Below are 24,423 nucleotides of genomic sequence, written 5' to 3' on the forward strand. Positions count from 1 at the left end.
TTCTTGACCCTTTTAGCAACATGAATGAGTGTTTCTACTTTTAAGTAGGAAACTTTTTCTTTTCACCACCTATGTGTGACAAATGCTTATTTCATAAAGCAAGAGGGAACAACTCATTTTTCTCTCCACTTCTTTTTCCTCTATTTCCCATTCAACCTATCAATTAAACCCAACAGTCTATCCATATATGCATTAATAGCCCATAATCCTCAAGTCACAGGATTTCGTTATGACCCGCTATTGTCTACACAGCTACACTTAATCTCACAAGAGTCATTGGCCTTCTAAACAGTTTCACCCAAAGATTAGACTTTTATCACTAATCACATAATAATGATCATGACCCAAATTATACATTCCAACTCTAAACAACAATTGACAATCATTTAACCATCCAGACTCCGTTCCCGAAGGCCTAGGTATGAAATCTCCTATCAATCTACATTATATTAAGCGATAGAAATGAATTTATAACTACTCAATTGAGAAAACCTAGTCTACATAGACGCCAAGAAGTAGTAGAAAGATTATAACACGATCCCTGACTTCCGGAGGGAGAAAATATGGAGATGGGCCTGAAATCTGTGGGTTGTAGCCTTCCTTGCTAGGAATTTCTTCTTCCTTTCTCTCCAAGCCCAGAGCAGCTTTTTGAGGGTTTCTAGGGTAACCCCCATCTACTTTGGCGCTTAAAGGAAGAAAGAGATAATAAAAATACACTTCTTTTTTATTTTTTTCCCGTCGAATCCCACTCTGGCGATCTAATCCAGCTACAGCAGCCCAGCACACCCAATGCTCACTAAAATGGGCATAATGTTTTACTCTAAACTCCAAATTAGGCAAACTTGGTGGCGTTAAAAAGAAGACTCATAGACCTTTAATTTGATAGGTTATGGGCCACCTAATTCCTTGTAGTCTCAGAGCTATAATCGTTTGAAGTTGACGACCTTAGTTTAAACTCAAGTTCGAAACTAAATTGGAAAAACACTTTCAACTTAACTTTGAGATGGGAGCATAGTACGACCTTAATTCACAACTAATGTACTCACATATCAAGGAATTGATCCTAATCTTATGAAGAATGAGGTTCATATACCTTTACCGCAGATATTTTTATTAACAACGAAATAGGTCGTTACAAAAATCATGTTCGAAAATGTTGTTCTCTTAAATGAGCTTTACACAATACAAATTCAATTTAGTCCGATATCCACTATTATACAAAACCATAAGATAAATATGGTTCAACAAATACTTCGATTGAATTTCTTTTCTCCATTTATTATCAATGGATTAGGACTAATTCCAAGAAGAATTAATTAGTGTTGGACTAACAAAACATAAATTAAACAAATCATTTCTACGTCCTAGTTTTAAACACGATGACCCAAAGTCACGTGAATAACCAAACAAATTGGTTCAGTTGCACCAAATGCTCATATTGGTTATTCAGTGGATGTCATTATTTCAAAAAAAAATATTTTTATTTTTATTTTTTGTGGAGTTGGAATCTAATTCTACCTTATCTGGAGAAATTCAATCCAGTGATTTTTATGACTTTTGATATTTTATACCAAATCTCATTACCTTTTTGCCAAATTGTATAGCCTTTTATTTTCTACCTTTTTTTTTTTTTGCAAAATTAGTTGCCAATTAATAGCGCGTAAAAACGGAAAAGCGTCGTAAATATCCATAATCTTCATTATTGTTTTTTTTGTCTCATTAACCTATCGGCTCATGAAAGTCTTCACCTTCACTATTGTTTTTTTGTCTGAAATATTTCAAATTATTACATTTGATGCCAAATATATACTATAATTTAGATGTAAAAGGAATATATATATAGTCCATATTGCTAATTCATGTCCAAGATTTAACTCTTATTAAGCTACCCCCTATTTATTCTTTTCTATTTGTAGGCCCCCTATTATTATTATCAACATAAATGACTTAATCCCAATCTCAACATAAATGACATATCTTTTATTGGATCTTAGTGTAATTTAATTAGATACATATAATCTTAACCACTAATAAAAAAAAAGTAAAGAGAAAAACTTTGGATTCTTGCAATTTCAACCTCTAATTTACATATTTAATAACTATCATTCACGTGAATTTTGTTGCTACAAAATTAATGCAAACAATATTATATTTATTGTACCTAGTCTTTCTCTTCTTTTTTTTTTCCTTTCTCTTTTTCCCCCTTTTATAACACTGCTAAGAAACCAGTCTTCACGTCTTTGACTAGGCCCAAAGCACAAAAAGGCAAAAGAAGAAGTGAAATGCAACGTTCCAAAAAGCAAACAACCAAACACGACTTTATCACCAAATGAGACGCGGCCGAATAATTGAAATTATAGACGAATTCAGAATTTAAAATTTTTATTTTAAATTTTTTAGTTTTGTGCCCAATGTACATAATGGGTTCATATATATTATTTAAGGAAAAGATACGAATTAGCACATATGTATTAATTAATTAATATATATAATTATAGTTTAAGTTAATTCTTACTTGTGATAAAAAAAATTTAGTAATTAATATATATAACTATAGTTATCCAGAATTTGTATAATTAAGCCTTCAATTGTATAATTTCAGAATTTGTTTGTATAAATTCAGTATGCGAATTATACAAACAGCTGTTATAGTTATAGTTACAGAATTTAATTACCTAAAATGTAGCTATTTCAACCTATTAAGATTTTATAGCAGCTATTTGTGAATTTTTCTCATTATTTAATATAGTTTTATAAGGTTTTACACATAAATTTATATTTCACATGAAAAATTCTAAATTCAACAACCACAGTATTGTAAGTCTGTAATACTAGATTCGTCCCAGATTATTATTTTTTTATTTTTAATCAGAAATTTTAGATTTAATTTTTTCAATTGAAAAACCTAATAATATTAAGAGTGTTCTATCTTTTTAAGTAAGTCGATTTGACATGATATGAAATAATTAAGTTGCTTTCATAGTAAGCTTATTTGATACGATCTGAATTAGTTATTCTCATACTAAGTTAACACGGTCTGAATTAGTAATTTTGAATACGTAATAAACGTGTCAAATGTTAAGTGAAAACAAACAGAAAAAAGAAGACCCACCAAAACCATCCCAAAATCTTTAACCGACAAAAAATCATACGTGGTTCGGACTAATTTAATAATTTTTTATTTATACATTTTTATAAATAAAATTATTTAATATTTAACTGCAATAACTAAGACACCTAAAAATTTAATGACAAGTTCAGAATTGATATACTTAAAGTTCTAACTTTACGCTTATGAAACTTTTTACATCATTAAATATGAGATATTTGATACCAGCTGTTAAAATGGATTTGGTCCATAAGGCGGTCCAATCCAATCTTTAAAGTAAGTGAGGTTGGGCTAAATTTTTTCAATTCATTTAAGAAAGAAATTTTTGAGCCTAGCCTCATGGGCTCAACCTGCAAGCCTTAAAGAATGATCTATGGGTCATAAATTTTAAAAATATTTATTATATATATTTTAAGTAGTGTTTTATTTTGTCAAATCTTCAGCAACTAGACAATTGAAGTTATTATAACTATGAATTTTTGACCTCTTTTACTTTTGTGTTTATGCCTAATTTCTCCTTTCTCCTTTCTTGTCTAGTTTATAAAAAAATAATCATGTAATGTATGGTGTTATGATGAATCTTATGATTATTGACTGTTGTATCTTGCATGTTCTATTGTTTTGTAAGTATTCCACTAAAGTGTGTGAGACTCATGAGCATGTGAATTTTTACCGTATTGATCAATGTTCGATAGTCCTTCCAAGAGGTCAATATTGTTCATCTTTTTATTGAAGGGTCAACCTGTCTCATCGGCAACCCGCTTAGGACTGAATTGAAATATTATTTTATAGGCCCTTTAATTAAAAGAGTCAGCCCGTTCTAACCCATTTAACTCACTAGCCCTTTAGGATTGAATTACGTTGGATTGAGTCCGTCCATTTTGATAGCTCTAGATACAATAAATAAAATAAATAAAGATATTTTATGAAATTATTTTATATCACTTTTTATTTGAGATAATAATATGAGATAAAATAATCTCAAAATTAACTAAATACTTCAAATCAAATACAAAAAAAATTAATTCCATATATTAATGTCAGATTACTATTTTATCTCATCTAGCAAGCGAAGAGAAAAATATCAATGTCCCACTTAGCACACCTCAGCAAACAAATTCATTTCATTTATATACACTTGAAATCATTCACACTCTCATGACTTGTATGAAAAAAATCTCTCATTTCTCCCTCAATCTTCGACAACATGTTAGGCCTTCCCAAAAAATAAAAACCAATTCTTGATTTAGCAGATGCTAAGGATTTAGTGGTCTCTCCACTTTCTCCTATGAAATTTAAGATTACTATACTAAGTAATTTTGTGTTACCTTTTTCTTTACTTGTATACATGGGAAAATCATGAGTACTCACAAAATCTTTTTGCTCAAGGGCCACTTTAATAAAAATGGCTTGGCTTTTCAGTTCTCTTTGGGTTTTCTTGTGTTGGTTTGTTTTCAAGATTTTCTTTTTCTTGGAGAAATACATAGACAGGTATGATTATATGAATCTCTCTGTTTGTTTTTTCATCATTTTAAAAAATATTTAGGTTTTTATTTGTGTAAAGTTTTTGTCTTTTTTTTATTTTTGTAGGAGGATTGTGGATGAAAATGATGAAATGGAGTGCAAAAATCACAAAAGATTAGATTTTGATGAGAAGGGTGTGGAAAAAGAGAGTTCTTTTTTGGTTCAGAGTAAGTATGAGTACATATCTGGTCAAGATTCTTTTGGATTTATGGAGAAACCAGAAGCTAAAAGTTTTTCAGTTCAAGAAATGTTTGTGAATTTTAATGAAGGAGAAGGAGTTGTAATGGCTGAAGAAAAAGAAGAGATTGATAAGAATTCTGATCATAAATTGTTCTATTTCTCTTTATTCAAAGATGGAAGTGTTTATCAAGAAAAGTCAGAGGTTTTTGATGGAAAAAATGCTAATGATCAAGAAAAGTCAGAGGTTTTTGATGGAAAAAATGCTAATGAACTAGAAAAAACAGAAGTTTTTGATGGAAAAAATGCTAATGATCAAGAAAAGTCAGAGTTCTTTGATGAAAAAGAAGTTAGTTTTCAAGAAAAGGGTGAGGAACATGTTGATAATTTTTGTTTTGAAGAATTTCTGAAGCAAAATGATGAATTTTCTAGTGATGAGGAAACACAGAATTCTGAAGATATATGTTATGAAATTCAATTGCTTCCTGAGAATCAATCTTTAATTCGAAACTCGATTCGAGGGTCTGAGGCTATTGGAGATGGATTATGTTCTGATAGGCAGCTTAATGGATTTTTGAATAGTGATCAGTTTATGGAAGCTGGTAGAGAAGAAAATGATGACATGGGATTTATTGAATTGGAAACTTCTTTGCATAGTTTAAGTTTTTCTATTGGTAAAGGTGATTTTGTTGCTAAAAATGTTGACAATGTTGAAGTACAAGATGGGAACTGTGGGGAAATGAAGTTTAAGGATGATTTTCAAGAATCACTTGACCATAATTCGAGTCGAAACTCATGGGATACTGGTGATTTTGCTTCACAAAATGTTGACAGAGTTGAAAAAACTGATATGAACTGTGAGGAAATGAAGTTAATGGATGATTTTCAAGAATCTGTAGACCCTAATTCGAGTCGAAAATCATGGGATACAGATGATTTTACTTCTCAAAATGTTGACAGAGTTGAAGTAACGGATGTGAACTATGAGGAAATGAAGTTAATGGATGATTTTCAAGAATATGTGGACCATAATTCGAGTCGAAAAACATGGGATACAGATGATTTTACTTCTCAAAATGTTGAGAGAGTTGAAGAAACAGATGTGAACTATGAGGAAATGAAGTTAATGGATGATTTCCAAGAATCTCCAGATCATAATTCGAGTCGAAAATCATGGGATACAGATTCAGATGATGATGATGATGATATTTTATTAGAACATCAGAATTTAGTCAGGCAGATGAAAATGGAAATGAAAAATTCAAGAATCACAGGGCTGCCTACTATATCAGAAGATTGTGAATCTTCTAAGGTATTTGAAGATTTGAAGCCACTGAAAATTAATGAAAAGATTGGGTACAAAGATTGTATAGAAGAAATTCAGAAATTTTACAAGAGCTATGCTGAAAAAATGAAAAAATTGGACATCTTGAATTACCAGACATTGAATGCTATCAGTAAGTCTCAAAACTATTACTACCTCTTCTTTCAGTTTGGTGAAAATTTATTTACCAAACAAGTAGTCGTAGCATAGTTTCTTGTCCTTCTATTTTTGTTACTTTTTATTGTCTCTTTGAATTTCTATTATCTTTGATTATCGCACTAAATTATCGTAGGTGTTGTTCCTTTTTTCCATCATGCTTTGCTTTGCCTTGCCATATTTTCTATAGTTTCTGTTTCTAGCTCATAAGATTGGAATAAAATATGTGTATATGTTACCTTCCTTACGTCTTTAATTGTTACATTTTGGTTTGGTGTATAACAATTATGTGTCTTGTGTTCTGTCCATTTCAGAACTATTAAATAATTTTGGAATGTCATTTTCAGATAACTCTAGATATAAATTGATCAATAAACATTCTGAACCACCAAATTTATGCTTTGAAGATTGAACTTATTTCATATGCTTATTGTCTTGTCTAATGCTATTTTATAAGATTTTTGACCATTAAACCCTTTGAAAAGACCAGTGTGACATAATCACCACTTCTTGAAATTAGCCATTATCAATGCCTTAAGGGGTGCTTTTGCTGTCCCTTTTCCAATTATGTCATGCACATCAATGACTTTTAATGCCATTCAACCAACTCTTTTTTTGGTCCTTCCACTTGGTTCCAATTTTCTTGGCCTAATCAAATTGCTGTTTTAGGGAGAATAGCACAATCCCACAACCACTTTCATCTTGGACCTATATGGAAGAAAAAATTACACAAAATTAAAAATTGTCATAAAGGGACAAAAATACCCCTAGACTCCTTCCATTAAAAAGGGGTCTAATTTTCCCTTAAACTTTGTTAATGGTCTAAATTGTCCTTTAGTTGATGTCGTTAGCTAATATACACTACAACAAAAGAGATATTTAGTGTCAATAGGTTTTCCTTTTAGAGGCAATATTTATTGCTGCAAAAACATTTAGCGGCTAAGTTAGTGTCATTGCATCCAGAGTTGCTAAAACCTTTAGCGGCATTTATATAAAGTTCTAGTTATAAATACCCATATTTATTATTGCTGTTAAATCCCTTATTTGCTGAAGTGATAAGGGAAAAATTGAGTCACATTGGTAACGACAAGTGTAGGAACGAGACACTATATAACAGAGGGCGAAATTGTTCCATTTCACCTAGTCTACGAGTAAATTGTTGATCTGGAATTAGCTTCTTGAAATGTTCTTTTTGAGTCGTAGACCGGTAATTCTAATGTGTTACTCTTTATATAGGTTTCCTTCAGCTTAAGGATTCCGAAGTGTTTATGTCAAGAAAAAAAACATCGATTTCACTAACCAAAGCCTTTGCTTTACCAAGCTTCTTGGCAAACAAACAAAGGAAGATCTTTGCTGATCCTGCACAAAAATCCATTAGTGAAATGAATAGAGACTTGGAAATAGTATATGTTGGGCAAATTTGCTTGTCATGGGAAATTCTCTGTTGGCAATATGGTAAAGCTAAGGAATTGCTTGAACATGATCCTCACGAGTATCACTCATATAACCAAGTTGCTGGAGAATATCAGCAATTTCAAGTACTTTTACAAAGATTCGTGGAGGATGAACCATTTCAAGGACCACGAGTCCAAAATTATGTCAGGAAGAGATGTATTCTCCGTAGCTTTCTTCAAGTCCCAAGCATTAGAGGTATGCATTTTTTTCATTGAGTCGTAATTAAAATAGCTCAATTCATAGGTAACGAGGAGTACTTTAACTGTCTAGCAGATGATCGTTCCAAGGGAAAGCAGGGCGGACGTGAAGGGGAAAAAGATGTCATTTCCATAGTGAAATTGGGCGAAATTATTAAGGACTCAATGCAGGTTTTCTGGGAGTTTCTTCGTGCTGATAAACGTGAAGCTAATTTGACCTTAAAGGGTGTTCAAGGAACTCAAATGGACACTGCTGAAATCGAGCTTTTTATGAATGTCAAGTTAGACCTTCAAAAGGTTAGTCTTTCTTTATTCATAGATATCCCTTTCACTACTTAAAAAAAAAAACAGAAATTAGCTACATCATGTAGCTAAACAACAAAATATGTCACATCCTAGTCAGCAACAGATCAACGACGAAGTTCATAGCTAATTCCAGTTTCTTTTGTAGCGATTTTAGTTTCTAAACTCTATGAATCACTTGATTCTCTATGCAGAAGGAGAGGAAGTTGAAAGATGTACAAAGAAGTGGCAATTGCATAGTGAAGAAGTTCCAAAAACAGCAAGAAAGTCGATTGAGTCATTCATTATTCACGTCGCTTGTGGAAATAAAACTGGTATCAAGAGTACTAAGTTTACCAAGATTAAGGAGAGATTATTTGGTCTGGTGCCAGAGGAAACTAAGCAATATCAATGTTGCAGGCAGGAAAGTTAGCATGGAACAATCTTTTTCACTTTTTCCATGCTAAGGACTACTTAGTATATATTTAGTTTTTCATAATGTAAATGAAGGTCATCTAGGACTATAGTTCTAGGCTATGTTAGTATACCACCCCCACCCCACCCAAAAAAAGACCTTATACCCTTGCTTCCCCTTGAAAAAAAAGTACCTAGAGGAGGAGAAAATGTAGCCTGATTTTGAAGGGCAAATTCAGAATAAGGATCAATTGTTTATCTTGTTTTTGAATGGTAGTGAAATAGATTTCTAATATAGTGGACTTGGCAACTATCAAATGTTTAAAAGTATTTTTGGGAGCTGAATTTGATTTTATAAACGAGAGCTATGTGTTTAGATAAAAGTGTGAAATGATAGCTACGTGTTTAGATAAAAGTATTAGAAGCTGATAGCAAATAGTTAATGAAATTCGTATGTGAATATTCCTTAATCATCGGTAAATGAAATTGAATTTGTGAGTCATTATCACAAGCCAAGAAATATACATATATATTGACTAATTTGCATGAAGAAATTAAACAAAAGGACAAAATCATATGTAACGAATTTTCGCCAATATTATGTACCTTCCAAGTTCCAATAAACAGTATGTCTCCACTTGATGACATCATTTATTTATTTTGGAATATAAACATCTAGCGAAATAAGGCGGTGAGAGTAATAGAATTGTGCAAAAATCGAATTGAAAAAATGTTATTGAATTAATGATTTTTAAATGGTTTTGTAAATAAAATTATCGGGCTATTGGTTCGATATTAATTTAATAATATTGGGTTATTAGCTCATTAAGACAGTAGTAATTTACTACTTTACCTCTACATAAATATTAAATATTAATATCAGTACCTTATTGGTTATTAAATTTGCCCTTTAGCCTTCAATTCACATTATTGTACTAGTTTTTTTTATTTGTTTTGCATTAGTATAGTTATTTTCATGTTAGTTATTATTGTTTCTATTTTATGAGTATTCTATAAAGTTACATTATGGTTTTGTCGCACAAAATTGTTGGAGAAGTCATATAATTATTTTATGAGCATTTTCTTATTGATTAAATTGAAAATCGAAAGCTGATAAAAAATATCTTATTGAATTGGTCATCGATTTAACATATTTAAAAATTGAAAACTGATAAACCGAATTAATAATACATAAAAATCGAATCGAACCGAACTAGAGTAATATTTATTATTAAAGTTTAATAGAGTTGTAGCCTTTTGTTTTTTTCCTCTTCATAAAGGAAGGGTGGATGGATGAGGGAGAATTCTAAGACCCCAAACTTCACGATGAAGGACTCTACCATGTTTAGCACTTCCACCGTCTACTTTTTGGAGCACCACAAATGAGATTAGGAAATATTAATTATGGGACCGTTTAATTGAAGGAATTAAGTGAGTTATTTTCATGATATAAAATTTATTATATATATGAAAAAAATTACTTAAAATTTAACACAATTTCGAAGATATTTATTCGATATAAAAAGTGAGATATTTAATTTTGATCAAGATGATCTAAAGATTATAATTACTTAAAATTTTACACAATTTCGAAGATATTTATTCGATATGAAAAGTGAAATATTTAATTTTGATCAAGATGATCTAAAGATTATAATTTTAAATTTATAATTTCAAGATAATTTGATTTTGAACTAAATGACCTTTATAACCTATGACTAAAAGGATAAAGAAATAATTACCACGAAAAGGTATAATAAAGTACTAATAAATATTTCTCCTTTTTTCATTAACTTTTTTGGGATTTAATATCTAGAAACTAATTGAATTTGGTAGAAAATGAACCTTTCAGCATGAGTTAAAATCAAACGAACTTCAAAATATATAAAAATCGGATGTAAAAAAATAAAATAAAGGGAAAGGTCCAAGAGAATATTACTTATTAAAATGGTTACTTTTTAGAATATATATTTGTCTCATAGGATATTCTTGTCATCTTGACATTTAATTTATTTATAAAACTATTTGGTTCATTGTATTCTTTTGAAACGAAAAACAAATGATTCTTTTGAAAGGATGCATTATGGGTTTTCTTTTTCGAGCACCATGAAATATTTATTTATTAAATACTTAATTATCCCTACCTACTAATAAAAGTAAAGTTTCTCTTCCCGTCATCTCTTACATATTGAAAAAGACACATTAAGAAGAAAAACTACTCAATAAAATTTAAAAAATTGATATGTTATACAAAAAACAATTCAATGTTCGATATGGTTTCTATTGGATTTTGTCTTTATTCTTTTTGTTAGAACTTTAACCAACTTAAGACGAAAACAAAGTCAATTCTCTATGCAAAATGTCCTAACTTATGAGTTTGAACTATATGATATACTACTATTTTTCAATCACATTGTATATATAGAATGAGTTCAGATGTAGATCCAAGATTTTGAATCTTTGGGTGTCACACTGCTTTGAATAATAACTTATGCAAAAATTCTAGTTTAGAGTAAGATAATATTTAATAGTTATTAGCAAATTTGCATACAAAATTTAGACTTGTTTTGTTGGTTAGTTAACGATGTTTTGCATGATAAAAAAAGTTTTAAAAAAATACACCCATAACAAGGCTCGAACTTGCATACCTATGATATTAAACTTGAGCTTTAACCACTGTCATCACAAGACTGATATTTCTAAGGGTGCTACGTTTAATATTTGCACTTTCCTTATAAATATATATATATATATTTACATGTATATACAAATTTTCAACCTAGATCATAGGGTGGCGTGACAGCCCCTTCGATCTACATAGATCCGCCCCTAAATGAGTTAGTATTCTTTAGAATACAACTAATAGATATTTTTTTTTAAAAAAAACTACTATGTTTGTTTTACGAATTTTATATGTAATTTATTAAATTTCTGCATTCTACTTTTAAATCCCTTAATTCAATATCTATTGGTGTGTATATTCCGCACTCTACTTTTAAAATGTGTCAAATTGCACAACACATGTCATCTAGACGTTGATTTAATAAATAAAACCTCTTTAACTTATCGTTATTTTGCAAATTTCATATTTAAAATATCTTATACGTAAAAATTATCATTAATTATCATTATGCTTATACCTTATGACTAATCTATGTTATGTCGACTTTAAAAAATGCTTACAAGTATCTATTTTATTTTATTCAAATGCATCAAAAATGCTTAAAATTATGGAAAAAATTACATAAATACACAACTTATTTTATCATATTCTGTTAAATTTCCTACCATTTGAAAAAATTACAAAATTTTTCTATTCTCTCCTATTTTAGGACACATCACTTTACATAATGTATCAGGATATTTTGGAATGTATTCGAATTTTACCAAATTTAAGAAATTTTTATAATTTGAAAAAGAGCATGGATATAACGTAATTAGTTCATTTGCATGTTGGGTTATAAATTAGAATATGGGTAGGCTCAACCAAAGCCCAATTCCAGCTCAATCACAATAGGCCTACTTATAAACCCATAACTATTAATGGGCTTTACATATTAGTGGGCTTATTGATTTATAACGATTTTATGATCCAATATCAGCCGTAGGATCTAGGGCTTCTTCTCCCTTATATAAACACTACATATATTTTCCCTTTCATTTAGCCCCCTTCTGCTTCAGCCCCCAAAACCAGAGAGGAGAGTAACACAGCCGCCGTCAAAAATGGTGCAACGGCTTACATACCGTAAACGGCACAGCTATGCCACCAAATCCAATCAACATAGGGTTGTCAAAACCCCAGGTACATTTTTTATTATTTGTCACATTTCTTTGTTTTTATCTGGTGAAATTAGTCGAGTTGCCTGAAAATTGATAAAAAGAGAAAAAGATATGTTTTTTTTTTGTTTACGTGATTTGGGTGTATGGAAAATTGATTTTTGAATAGGTGGGAAGCTGATTTACCAGACTACAAAGAAGAGGGCTAATGGACCTAAGTGCCCTGTAACTGGGAAGAGAATTCAAGGGGTATGTTTATTTAATTCTTTTTGCTCTTGGTTTGTGTTTACATTGTTTTTGTTGAATGTCATTGATAGATTTCTATTGGTTTTTATGTAAGTGCTGTTTTTTCTGCTAATGTGTTTGTGTATGATGATAAAAGTCGAGCTTGAGGTGGAATTCCTGTTATCTATTATGAGTAGCAGATTAAGATTGGGTTTATTGATTCTGAAACAATCCTTGAGCTGAGTTTCATTCGGAAACAGAGTAGGAGCAATGTCTATGTATACACTACCCGACCCAGACCTTACTTGTGGGATTGCATTGGGTGTGTTGTTGTTGTATTGATTCTGTACCATAGTTTGCTATTTATACAGATATCTGATGGTTTGGAATGGAATATTAGGTGGTATGATAAATGTGAGATTTAGAGTAAACATATTATTTACCTTATTAGGTAAAGATTAATTCTTTAATATTGGAATGAAATGGATCTGAATAGGGAGTAATGATTACATAGGACTGATTCAACCTGACTTATTTGCGGTTAACTTGTAGTTGGTTGATCCATTTATCTGTTTTCTATTTGATTTCATATTTACTAGAGAATAAGTTAAAAACTCCGTTTTCAGCTCTCTAGAAATGTATGGAAGTGGTAATACCTCATAGCTTTGCTGGGGAATTCAGGATAGTATTGGTTATTGTGATTTACAAGGATAACATAATGTGTTTTAAATATTGATCCAAAGGGAACATTTTTCTTGTACGACTTTTAGCATCTTTCGGTAAAAAATCCAATGATGGGTTGTCTTGGGAGAAATTGAATCATAGGTAGTGTGGAAGATGCTTTGCATTTGTAATTGTCAAACAATTTTTGAGTCATATTTGACTTTACATCTTTGCAATCTCATATTAACCTTTCCCGTGACTGTAATTTCTAAATTGTTTGGGCTTAGATGACAGCTTTTCCCTCAACAATAACATGTAATTTGCTGATAGGTTTTCTTTATGACTCCTGATAACATGATGCAACTATATGACATCTAAATTAACATGCATTTTTTTCAATATAGAGAAATGGATCAAGTTTATCCCTCTATTGTGCAAAATATACTCATTTTACCTGATCCTTTATGTTTTTGTGCAATTCATACCCTTGCTGTTGAGCTCTAGCATAGACCAAGTGGATTCCACTTTTGAAAATACTTTGGTATAAAGGTTGAATTTTTCACCTCTATACTTGCTATTATTTAAAAATACCCTCTATTATACTTCAAGTTGGAACCCATGTCTGCAAATATGAGACAATTTGCTTACAGAAAGTGTATGATAACCCCATTAAGCTGGGCATGAACACCACTGTTGTACTTAAAGTGCATGAATCCAAGTATAACAAAGGGTATAACTTTTAAGCTATATCATGTAACAGCATTGTTTTCTAGGCCATCTTCCATTTATTAAAATATATAATGCCTAAATGCATCACAAAAATAGATTTTATGTACTTCTAGAATCGTTGGTGTAACATTTTCTAATGGTTTGAGGCAGATTATTCTTCATCTATGAAACACATGTTCTCTGTAGCTATCAGCAATTTGCATTTTAAAACCTGAATGCATATGCAACTGCTTTTGATTATATAGTTGTTTTATGTCATCTTGCCTTTATTGAAATATAGAGTGCGTAAATGCATGTCCTTAATAGATTTCATGTACTTCTAGAATATCATTGGTGTAACATTTTCTAATGGTTTGAGGTAGATTACTTCCTCATCTATAAAACACGTGTTCTTTGTAGCTATCAGCAATTTGCATTTTAAAACATGAATACAGATGCAACTGCTTTTGATTATTTAGTTGTTTAAGGTATCATTTTTTAAATGGCTTAAGACTTTCCTTTTTGCAGATTCCACATTTGAGACCTGCTGAATACAAGAGGTCTAGATTACCTAGAAACAGGAGGACTGTGAACCGTGCTTATGGTGGTGTGTTGTCAGGCAGTGCTGTACGTGAAAGGTATATTTTTGGTGCACTAGAGTGTTCTCAAACTGTTAAAACAAAATTAGTGTTCTTCCAACTCACTAGATGTTGTCTTGTACAGGATCATCAGAGCTTTTTTAGTTGAAGAGCAAAAGATTGTGAAGAAGGTTTTGAAGATTCAGAAAGCCAAGGAAAAGCTAGCAGCCAAGAGCTAAGCCTTTACTCCTTGATGATGTCGTGAGAGGATTTTCTGACCTGATACTGCAGGCTACTAGGAAATCATGAATGTATTTTGATTTTTGGTCTTGAGATTTGTATGTTGCTGGTTTTCGTTTAAAATACGATATCGGAGGTCTTTCTTCAGTTTGTCGAAATATCTGTTCTCCTAGGTATCTCTATTTTCTTGCTCTGGATATTTAAACTTCTTATGGATATTTGCAGTTCAATTCAACTAGGCTATTCGTTCCAGTTTTGAATCTCAATCAGTATACACAAGTATGAGTTTGTTTTGATGCATATTCAATCTCTGCGAATCAATGTTTTACATCTGTTATTACTCTGGGGTTTATATGCCCTTAATCATGTTTACTGGTGGTCTTAAACTCATAATATGCATAAACAACACAATCTGGTTGTAGACATCAAGTATAGTAGCTTTTATTGTGTGTAACACTGAACTACTGTTAAAGCTGATGAGAACATACACTTGGTCTCAGAAGAGGGTATGTTCTTAACAACTACATTCCTTGGTCTCAGAAGAGGGTATGCAACATTAGTAATTCAAGGATAGGAAATTTATATATATTAGTTGACTACTAACTTTATAAGAAAAATGACTTTTGTCTATGAATAATCGAGGAAGTCATTCGTCCCTTTTTGATGCTTTCCTATTTTACCATACCCAACACAAACATAGACACTGAATATGAAAAGGTAAAGAAGATATAATTTAGTTGATGTTTCTTGGACTCTCCAAAACATTGCTGCACCTGTGTTGGAGCCTCCAAAAAGCCACTACATTTGGAGGATTCAAGACGCACCCAATGATATTTTTGAATAGTTCGAACAAGTTTAAGTTTAGTAGGAATTTACCTTTTGGTCATAATAGTTTATCCAGAATCTATCTTTGTCTTTCTAATAAGGCTTGGCTGTAATTGGCGTGCAACCAACTGTAATTTTTTTGTTGTCGTAAGTTTACCCACTTCGGGAACAACTTCCGACATACACAATTAAAGTTGCAAAATTCAGATATGACTTGAGAAATTTTTGTATGAAGTGTGTCTTGTGAAGGCAATACATCAGACATTTTCGCCTGAAATTTGATGACTTGACAATATAACTCTAAATATTTCTCACTGAAATTATGGGCTTTTGGCCTTGGGGCTAAATCTTAAAGCTCAAACTCATTTCATGTGTCAAGTGATATTTAATGTCTATCAATTAAAGGTTAATCAAATGAAATTAGAAAAAAATACTTAAAAGAGTACTTTTGAATAAATAATTACTGATTTTAGCGATATTTTTTATTTATTATCATTTATAGCAATACATATCAATTTTATGATAAATTTGCACTATGATTTAAAAGTGAATTATGCATGTAATATAAATGTATTATAAGTGTTTTAAAAATATATTATGCTTTCTTAGTAAAAAATCGACACAATGTATTATAATTGTATTAAAGTGTGAGATAAATGTATTACCTATCAATAAAATTTGTATTATAGGCGTTTTATAAATTATTTTTTGTAATATGTATTAAAACTGTATTATAAATGTATTATAAGTGTTCAGCGAAAATAAAATATTATTACTATAAATGATAAATATTTTTTTAATATAACATATCTATGTAAGTTTACATGGTCAAATGACATGGCAATCCGATCAAAACAATGGCAGATCAACTTAAGCTCGGCCCAATATTATCTTTAATGGGCTTAGTCCTTAATAGAAACATACTAAGGCCCACTAATAGTAACTCTAATACCTCATGGACCAATTCATAAATTAAAGTTCAAAAAATCACATAAATAACGTATGGATTCAACATTTGACATTTGACATTTGACATGAGGATGAATGACATTTAAGCCCAATATTTTATATATTTTCTACTCAGTGTTTGACACTATCTGAAACTCGACTATATCTGGATCACCCATTGCAGGGCCTATTTCGAGGGCAATACTCCTAATAAAATATTTTTCATACTCAAGATTCTAATTCGAGATTTCTAATTAAGAATAGAGGAACCCAACCATCACACAACAATCGATTAAGCCCAAGTGGTTCTTTGATAACAAGTCAATCTCTAAGGTTAAATCCATAGATCTTGAGTCAAAGTTCAGCTAACCGTTGAGTTTATAACACTCTTATTATTGTAAAATACTTATTTGCAAAATATATTTATATGCCTAATAAAATGAAGTGACAAAGTAGAGTTGTGGCATGTATTTATTAATAGAGTAGAAAGATGTGGTTTAATAGTCAATTACTAATATTAATTTGGTTATGACACCCTTTTTTTTATAAGAAAATCATTAAAAATAACATAGAGAAAACTCTATAAATAAAGGGTAAATTACCCTTTTACACATATTCCCCTAATATATTTACTTTTATTCCCATATACATCAAAAAATTTCCAAATTCCCTCTTTTTCCTTTCTCTCTCTATACCTCTCTCATACATCCGCCTATTCCTTTATTCTTGCCCTAATTTGCTCTAGTTAATTTGTTACTCTTCAACTGTTAATCAATTTCAAGGTTCCAAATAAGGTATATTTCAATCTTTCCTTATATGGAATTTTACTTCATCCTCATTCAATCCGATTTCTCCTAAAATTTGTATATTTTGATTTCTTCTGAAAATCTTTGAAAAATCTTCTAAATTTTTATCATTTGTTTTCTTCTGTAAATCTTTCCGTTTTTGTTTCTCATTCCTTCAATGAAATCCGTTCATGGTCTCAAACAGTCCACTAAAAATCAACGAATTCTTGTTTCTCCTGGTTCTGATTCGTCTTGGGAAGTTTACGACGAAGTTAGATCCAAACATCGTAACGATCCAACAGTGATGAATAAGCTACGTGAGAAATTGAAGTCGAAAGCTACAGTTAAACATGCACCCAAAGAAATAGACAACAAGATTGAAAGGGTTACAACACGCCCTAATCTCCCAAAGGTATGTGTTCAATTAAGTTTTTTGTTTTAGAATAAAAATTTTGTGAAGGTTTTAATGATTCTGATACATATCATTTATGTATCAGATTCATAATGTATTTTTAAAAGGAATTTTTTTTGGAGATTTTATATTTCTGATACATCATGTTTAAGTGTCAGTTTCTGTTGTTTTAATTTTTAATGATTCTGATACATATACATGTATGTATCAGATACATAATGTCTTTTTCAAATGTATTTTTTTGAAAATTTTCTATTTCTGATACATCATGTTTAAGTGTCAGTTTCTGTTGTTTTAATTTTTAATGATTCTAATACATATACATTTATGTATCAGATACATAATGTCTTTTTCAAATGTATTTTTTGGAGATTTTCTATTTCTGATACATCATGTTTAAGTGTCAGTTTCTGTTGTTTCAAGTTTTAACGAAGCTGATACATATCATTTATGTATCAGATACATAATGTCTTTTTCAAATGCAATTATTTGAGATTTACTATTTCTGATACATTATGTTTAAGTCTCAGTTTCTGTTATTTCAAGTTTAATGATTCTGATACATCTACATTTATGTATCAGATACATAATGTCTGTTTCATATGCAATTTTTTGAGAATTATTATTTCTGATACATCATCTTTAAGTCTCAGTATTTGTTATTTTCAAGTTTTAATGATTCTGATACATATACATTTATGTATCAGATACATAATGTTTTTTTCAAATGCAATTTTTTTGGAGATTTACTATTTCTGATACATCATGTGTAAGTGTCATTTTTTGATGTTTCAAGTTTTAATGATTCTGATACTTCTACATTTATATATCAGAATATAATATATAATTGTTTCTAATACATCTTCTGTATGTATCAGATTCTCATCTCATGCATCAGATATTTTAATGCATATGATACATCGTATTTATGTATAAAGTTCAAGTTGTATTTAACTATTTTCATGTCAATGCAGGAAATGAAATACGTCATCAAGAAGATCCCGTCCCACCCATTGAGATTCGGAACGGCATATAGGGCTAATTTTCTTGATAATTTTGAATCATCAATAGGTGGAGATATTGTTGTCAGAAGGCCATGGATGGTTGTGTTAGCGATAACGACGATCCAAAAAAAACTAGGAGAGACATCTCTCCAAATCAAGGAGAACTGATTGATGTCTAGTAGTTTTTTTTTGATAGTAAACATTTTAGGTGATTCTGATTCTTTTAATGTATCTGATACATAAACTGTAATGTATCAGATTTAATATGTTTTAATATTTTCATACATCAGATTTACTATGTTTTTCTCTGGTGTCAAAATCGAATATAAAATCAAAGTTTATGTTTTATATTTCTACTGTATCAAACTTGTATCGAGTATAATATTCATAAGTGTCACATTTTGTGAATTCTGATACATGAATCAAGTTTTATTTATTATGATACATCATGCACATGTATCAGATTCTCATTTCTCAATATTTAATGATTCCAATACATTAATTTTTAAAATTCACGTACATAACTGTCGCCTTCTTTAATAGATCAGTAATTGATATAAAGAGCCAATCTTTTATCCATAAATAGCTGATGTGCATTAACTATTCTATAGCTAAAGTTATGTATCAGATACATAACTTATGTATCAACAAAAGTGAAAAAATAACTGAAATCAAATTCGGTATGAATTGATGCTCTGTTTTTTCCATTCGAGACGACGCTCTGTTTTTTGGCTTGAATCTTCATGGACATAACAATTAATTTTTTTAACAATTGATGTATCAGATACATAACTTATGTATCACCAAAACTGAAAAAAAATTAAAATCGAAGTTGGTTTGAATTTATGCTCTGTTTTTTTGGCTTGAATCTTCAACTTCACAACCGTTATTTTTTTAACCAAATTAATCCCATTAATTAGATTAGTAATTGATTTAAAGAACCAATCATCCCTTATATTAAGATATTATCCATAAATAGATGATCTTCATTAATTACTCATTAGATAATTGATGTATCATATACAAAACTAATGTATCAGAAAAGTTGAAAAAAAGGGGATATCGGGTAATTTTGATACAATGAGGGATGTATAGTAATTAGACTTTTCCATTATGGGATTTAGGTAAAGTTTACATAAATAAAATACAAGAAATCTTTATGGGATCATTTTCTCAAACCGACACCAATCTTGCTGCTTGCCAAATAAAATAAATAAAACTGAAAGTTATTAAAAAAAATATTGTGCATTTAATTAATGACTATGAGTATACCCTAAGGATTATATATATATAGAGAGAGACTATATGATATAGTAATATAATATCACCTCGCTTGTAAAGCTCGCAATGAATCACAATGTATATTGTTATTATTAGGGTTAAAATATGTCAAATATATATATATATATATATATATATATATATATATATATATATATATTTGGTGACAAACAAGAAAAAGAGAAAGAAAACAAAAGAACAATAAAGACGAACTAAATGAACAATAATAAAACTATATATTCCGTCTTTATTATGGCTATATATAACATATTAAATGAAAAAAAATGTCTTTTCGCAGAATAATTTTTCCAAAGTCCCAATTTTTAGATAAACTAAGATTGATTGAGCTAAAATGAGCTAAGTTAATAAATAAGTGAGTCAACGAGCTCGGATCATTTTTTATGGGCTAACACTACAAACAAAATAACTTTTAGCGTTAATACATATGCACATTATCAAAGAGTGTTAAAGCCCTTACCAGCATTACCATTAAATCTAATGTCGTTATAGACTTTAGGAACATTTACAATGAGTGCTAATTGCTTCTAAAAACAGGTATTTAGCAGCAAGTAAGCTATTGTCAATAATTAATTGCTGGTAAAGATCATTTTTGATATAGTGTAATTTTGCAACTTCAACTCGTATAAAACATGAAAATTAATGTTCTTCAATATCTAGGCCAAACCTTTAGAGGAAAAGATTTGATTAGTCATGAATCAATTGGAAAACCTACATTAGAGAGTTTTTACAACACTAATCCAAAACTAAAACTAAGTCCAAACTAAAAAGTATCCAAAAACAAAAATAAAAATCCAAAAGAAAGAAAACAAAATGCTAACTTGTTGAAACAAAAAAACACAACATGACTAAAAATTAGTACTAGCTATGGGTTCAAGTGTAACACTTGTTAGTGGAATAACTTGTAGACATTTCACTACTAGGACAAGGAGAAGAAGAATCCCAAAGCAAATTTGTCTTCCATGCATCAGCAGCCATATTCAATGGAAAATTATTCATCAATGGAAGTACTCCAATATTAGATCTAACAACATTAATTCCCCATTGTTCCTCCATATGTTCCATGTTGTTGATAACATTATTTGCTTCCTTTAATAATGTCTCTTCATGAACACCACCACTACCACCTTCCATATTCTCGGGTAACGCAATAGAATAATCTCCAAATATAGAAGATGACATGTTTAACAGCAAAGAAGAAGCATCAATATTGTTCATATTGTCAACACATGATGAAGAAAATGTGTAACTTGTTATAGGGTCATGGTGGTTTGAAATTGAAATTTGTTGAGGTGGTCTATTGTTATAACTAGACATTGAGTTGAGGGTTTTGTAAAGTGGGAGATCTAATGTGGAGAAGCTATTGCTAGCCATATTATTGTTTGATGAGTTTTGTAAGTCATTAAATTGGATAGGTGAGGTACTTGTTTTGTGTATAAATGATGACATTTCATTTGAATTAGTAAAGTGGCTACTTGTTAGAAAATCATGAGATGTAGTGTTATTTTGAGGTAGTACTTGTGGTGGTGATACCCAAGAATGAGAAAGAGCTCTATGTGCATTGGAGTTTGCTTTCTTGAAAATCCTGCATATTGCCCATGAGTCCTAAAATATCCAAGGAAAAAAAAATTACATTAGTAAAGACTTTTAACTTCTATACACTAATAATATAAAATAAATAACTAAAATTTTATATTATCAAGTCAACTAAAAAATAATTATGGGTAATTCTGTAAAATAAACATGATTATTAACTTGAAAAATAAGGCAGATTATCTACTATAACATATTAATTAAAAGATATTGACAGCATAAATAAATTATTTTCATTATCACTGAATATAAGTTAAATCCATTAAGAAAGAATTTAATTTCTATACACTAAATAGTGTAAACACATTTTTACACTATCAGGTCATCAACAAGATAATTACCTGTTACTCTCTTATTTTCAAGATTTCAAATCTCATACTTTAAGGAGACTTACATATAAATATCATTTGAATGATTTGATATTGTAAAAATATTTACACCGACAATATATAAAACTTAATCTCTTAATAATATATAAGTGAAATTATTAACTTGTTTTTGAGCTGAATGTTTATCGAAAACAACCTCTCCATCCCACGTAGATAGAAGGTAAGGTCTGCATACACCTCATTCTCTCCAGATCTCACTCACGAGACTATATTAAATATGCTGTTATTATCATTACTTATTATAACAGGTTAAAATACACTGATATAGTATAAAAAATATTAGTTTTGAGGAACTTACATTAGGAGGAATATGTTTGTCCAAGAATCTCTTTGGTGCAGTGGAGTCAGTAATAGAAGGCAATCTAAACTCATGCATCATCCAATCAGTTTTAATCCCTTTTGCAGCTCTACCTTTGTAGAAAACAAGTGATTTTTTCAAGCCAATGCATTTTGATCCTTCAGATGAATAAATTGGCCTATCAGTACCTGTTGCTTTCCAAAAACCAGCACCAGTTACTCTATTTGGCCTTGCACTATTTCTGTATTTTCTATCCCTTGGACAATAGAAATACCATTCTTTTTCTCCCACTGCTGCCAACTCTGCTAAGGAAAAAAAATAACAACAAAGAAAAAACAAAAGATTAGTTAGCTAAGTTTCCATCTTGTAGGACAAGATGAAAAAAAGACGAGAAATCAAGAATATTTTTTTTTTAAAAAAAGTTACTAAGTTTTATATTATCAGGTCAATTTTATCTGTAGTAAATAACTTGTTTTATTTTCAAGATCATAAATCTCACTTTTGGAAAGTTACTTGTAAATATCTTATGAAAGTTTGCTTGTGTACCAAAAAGTTTAATTGTCCATATATAAAAGTTAAATTTATCTAGAAAATAAGTTCAAATAACCGTCTCCATAAGAAATAAAACTAGTCACTCCTTGTAAAGTCAAACATGTTATAACAGGTTAAAATTACAGTCAATGTGTATGAATTAAATCCAAAAAAAAAAAGATAAATAGCAAGGATACAACATAAAAGTATAAAAACCCAATGAAATCTTGATGCAAAAGCAAGCATATGAACAAGCTTAGTATTATTATTTTTTATGAAAGTTATGGTGGGATGGTTGGGTGCCTCCTCCCTTAATCAGAGTTTGAGTCCTAAGAATGAAAAAAATTATGTTGCTTGCAACGTGCGATTCAGATATATATAATCGGGCTTTAATACAAATACTGAACATCGAGTGGAACTCGGAAAACAAAAGCATGAAGATGGATATATGATTTGTTTTCTTACTTGGTAGATCCCATGGATCATATTTATAGATGTCAAGTTGCTTGATAAGTTCAATGGATATTGGTTTTTGTTGAACTTTCCTCCTTAGATAAAACCCTACTAACTCTTCATCAGTTGGATGAAACCTAAACCCTGGAAGCATTACTTCATCCATATTTTTCTCTTTATCATTTCTTTCTTCCATATTCCTCACTTAAAATCTCTCTAAAACCCTAAAAGAACAAAGAAGTAGATCAAACCCTAATACCTACCTAGCTTAACACAACCTTTTTCTTAAACAAAAACAAAGCAAAACAAAACTTGTTTAGGGAAAACTAACAATATATTGATGAAACCCTAGTATTGAAGAAGGAAGGTTTATAAGATGAAGAAGATAAGTTGAATAGAGAAAGTGTGTTAAGTTTTAGAATTAGGAAAGTGATTATATGGTTCCTAAAGAGGGGTCTCCCTCCGAAGGATCAGCCGACTTTTCTGCTGACTTTAATACCTCTTTCTATTTATTTTTTTCCCAGTATCCGCTTATCCATGACTAAATTCTCATTCATATCGGAAAATTTAGATTAGCATCGAAAAGTCTCATATTGAGAAATAAAATACTTTTTAATAAAAATGACTCCATGTTCAAGAAATTCGAATTCGAGATCTCTAGTTAAGAATGAAAGAGTATTTATCACTCCACTACAATCCTTGTTGGTAGCTCTCTCTACTTGTTTGTCCCTTCTTGTCCAATTACCAATTTTAAGTTTTCCTTTTTTGGTATGATAATGTAAAGAATTTTTATATTGTCAATGTGTATACAAAAATAAGTAACTCTATGTATTAATCTTGATATGGTATGCTAAAAAATAAAGTAATAACATGTTATATTTTACTAATGGTGTAAATTCTTTTTATATTTTTAGTATATATAATTTAACTAAATGTAAGGTACTTCTCTCTATATATAAATATACACAGAAGTGCCTATAATTTTTCATGTGACCAGGAGGTCACGGGTTCAAGCCTTGGAAACAGCCTCTTGCAGAAATGCAAGGTAAGGTTGCGT

General features: G+C 30.2%; 3 protein-coding genes across 3 annotated transcripts; 2 read left to right on the top strand and 1 right to left on the bottom strand.

Moving 5' to 3' along the window:
- Window positions 1-4,257: 4,257 nt before the first annotated feature.
- On the top strand, window positions 4,258-8,935 carry LOC129880174 (uncharacterized). The gene is made up of 5 exons (XM_055954105.1): window positions 4,258-4,600; window positions 4,700-6,267; window positions 7,527-7,940; window positions 8,019-8,239; window positions 8,440-8,935. Exons 1-5 carry the CDS (start codon window positions 4,515-4,517, stop codon window positions 8,689-8,691), a joined length of 2,541 nt encoding a protein of 846 aa, XP_055810080.1. The 5' UTR covers window positions 4,258-4,514; the 3' UTR covers window positions 8,692-8,935.
- A 3,350-nt stretch (window positions 8,936-12,285) lies between these two features.
- On the top strand, window positions 12,286-15,081 carry LOC129880175 (60S ribosomal protein L34). The gene is made up of 4 exons (XM_055954106.1): window positions 12,286-12,440; window positions 12,585-12,664; window positions 14,540-14,649; window positions 14,735-15,081. The coding sequence occupies exons 1-4, from the start codon at window positions 12,362-12,364 to the stop codon at window positions 14,826-14,828; spliced, it is 363 nt and encodes a 120-aa protein (XP_055810081.1). The 5' UTR covers window positions 12,286-12,361; the 3' UTR covers window positions 14,829-15,081.
- Window positions 15,082-20,975: 5,894 nt separating this feature from the next.
- On the bottom strand, window positions 20,976-23,747 carry LOC129874975 (putative NAC domain-containing protein 94). The gene is made up of 3 exons (XM_055950389.1): window positions 23,379-23,747; window positions 22,383-22,687; window positions 20,976-21,707 (listed from the first exon to the last, which is right to left on the bottom strand). The coding sequence occupies exons 1-3, from the start codon at window positions 23,560-23,562 to the stop codon at window positions 20,976-20,978; spliced, it is 1,221 nt and encodes a 406-aa protein (XP_055806364.1). The 5' UTR covers window positions 23,563-23,747.
- Between the last annotated feature and the right edge of the window lie 676 nt (window positions 23,748-24,423).

Source organism: Solanum dulcamara, chromosome 2, assembly GCF_947179165.1.
Source record: "Solanum dulcamara chromosome 2, daSolDulc1.2, whole genome shotgun sequence".
Lineage (NCBI taxonomy): Eukaryota > Viridiplantae > Streptophyta > Magnoliopsida > Solanales > Solanaceae > Solanum > Solanum dulcamara.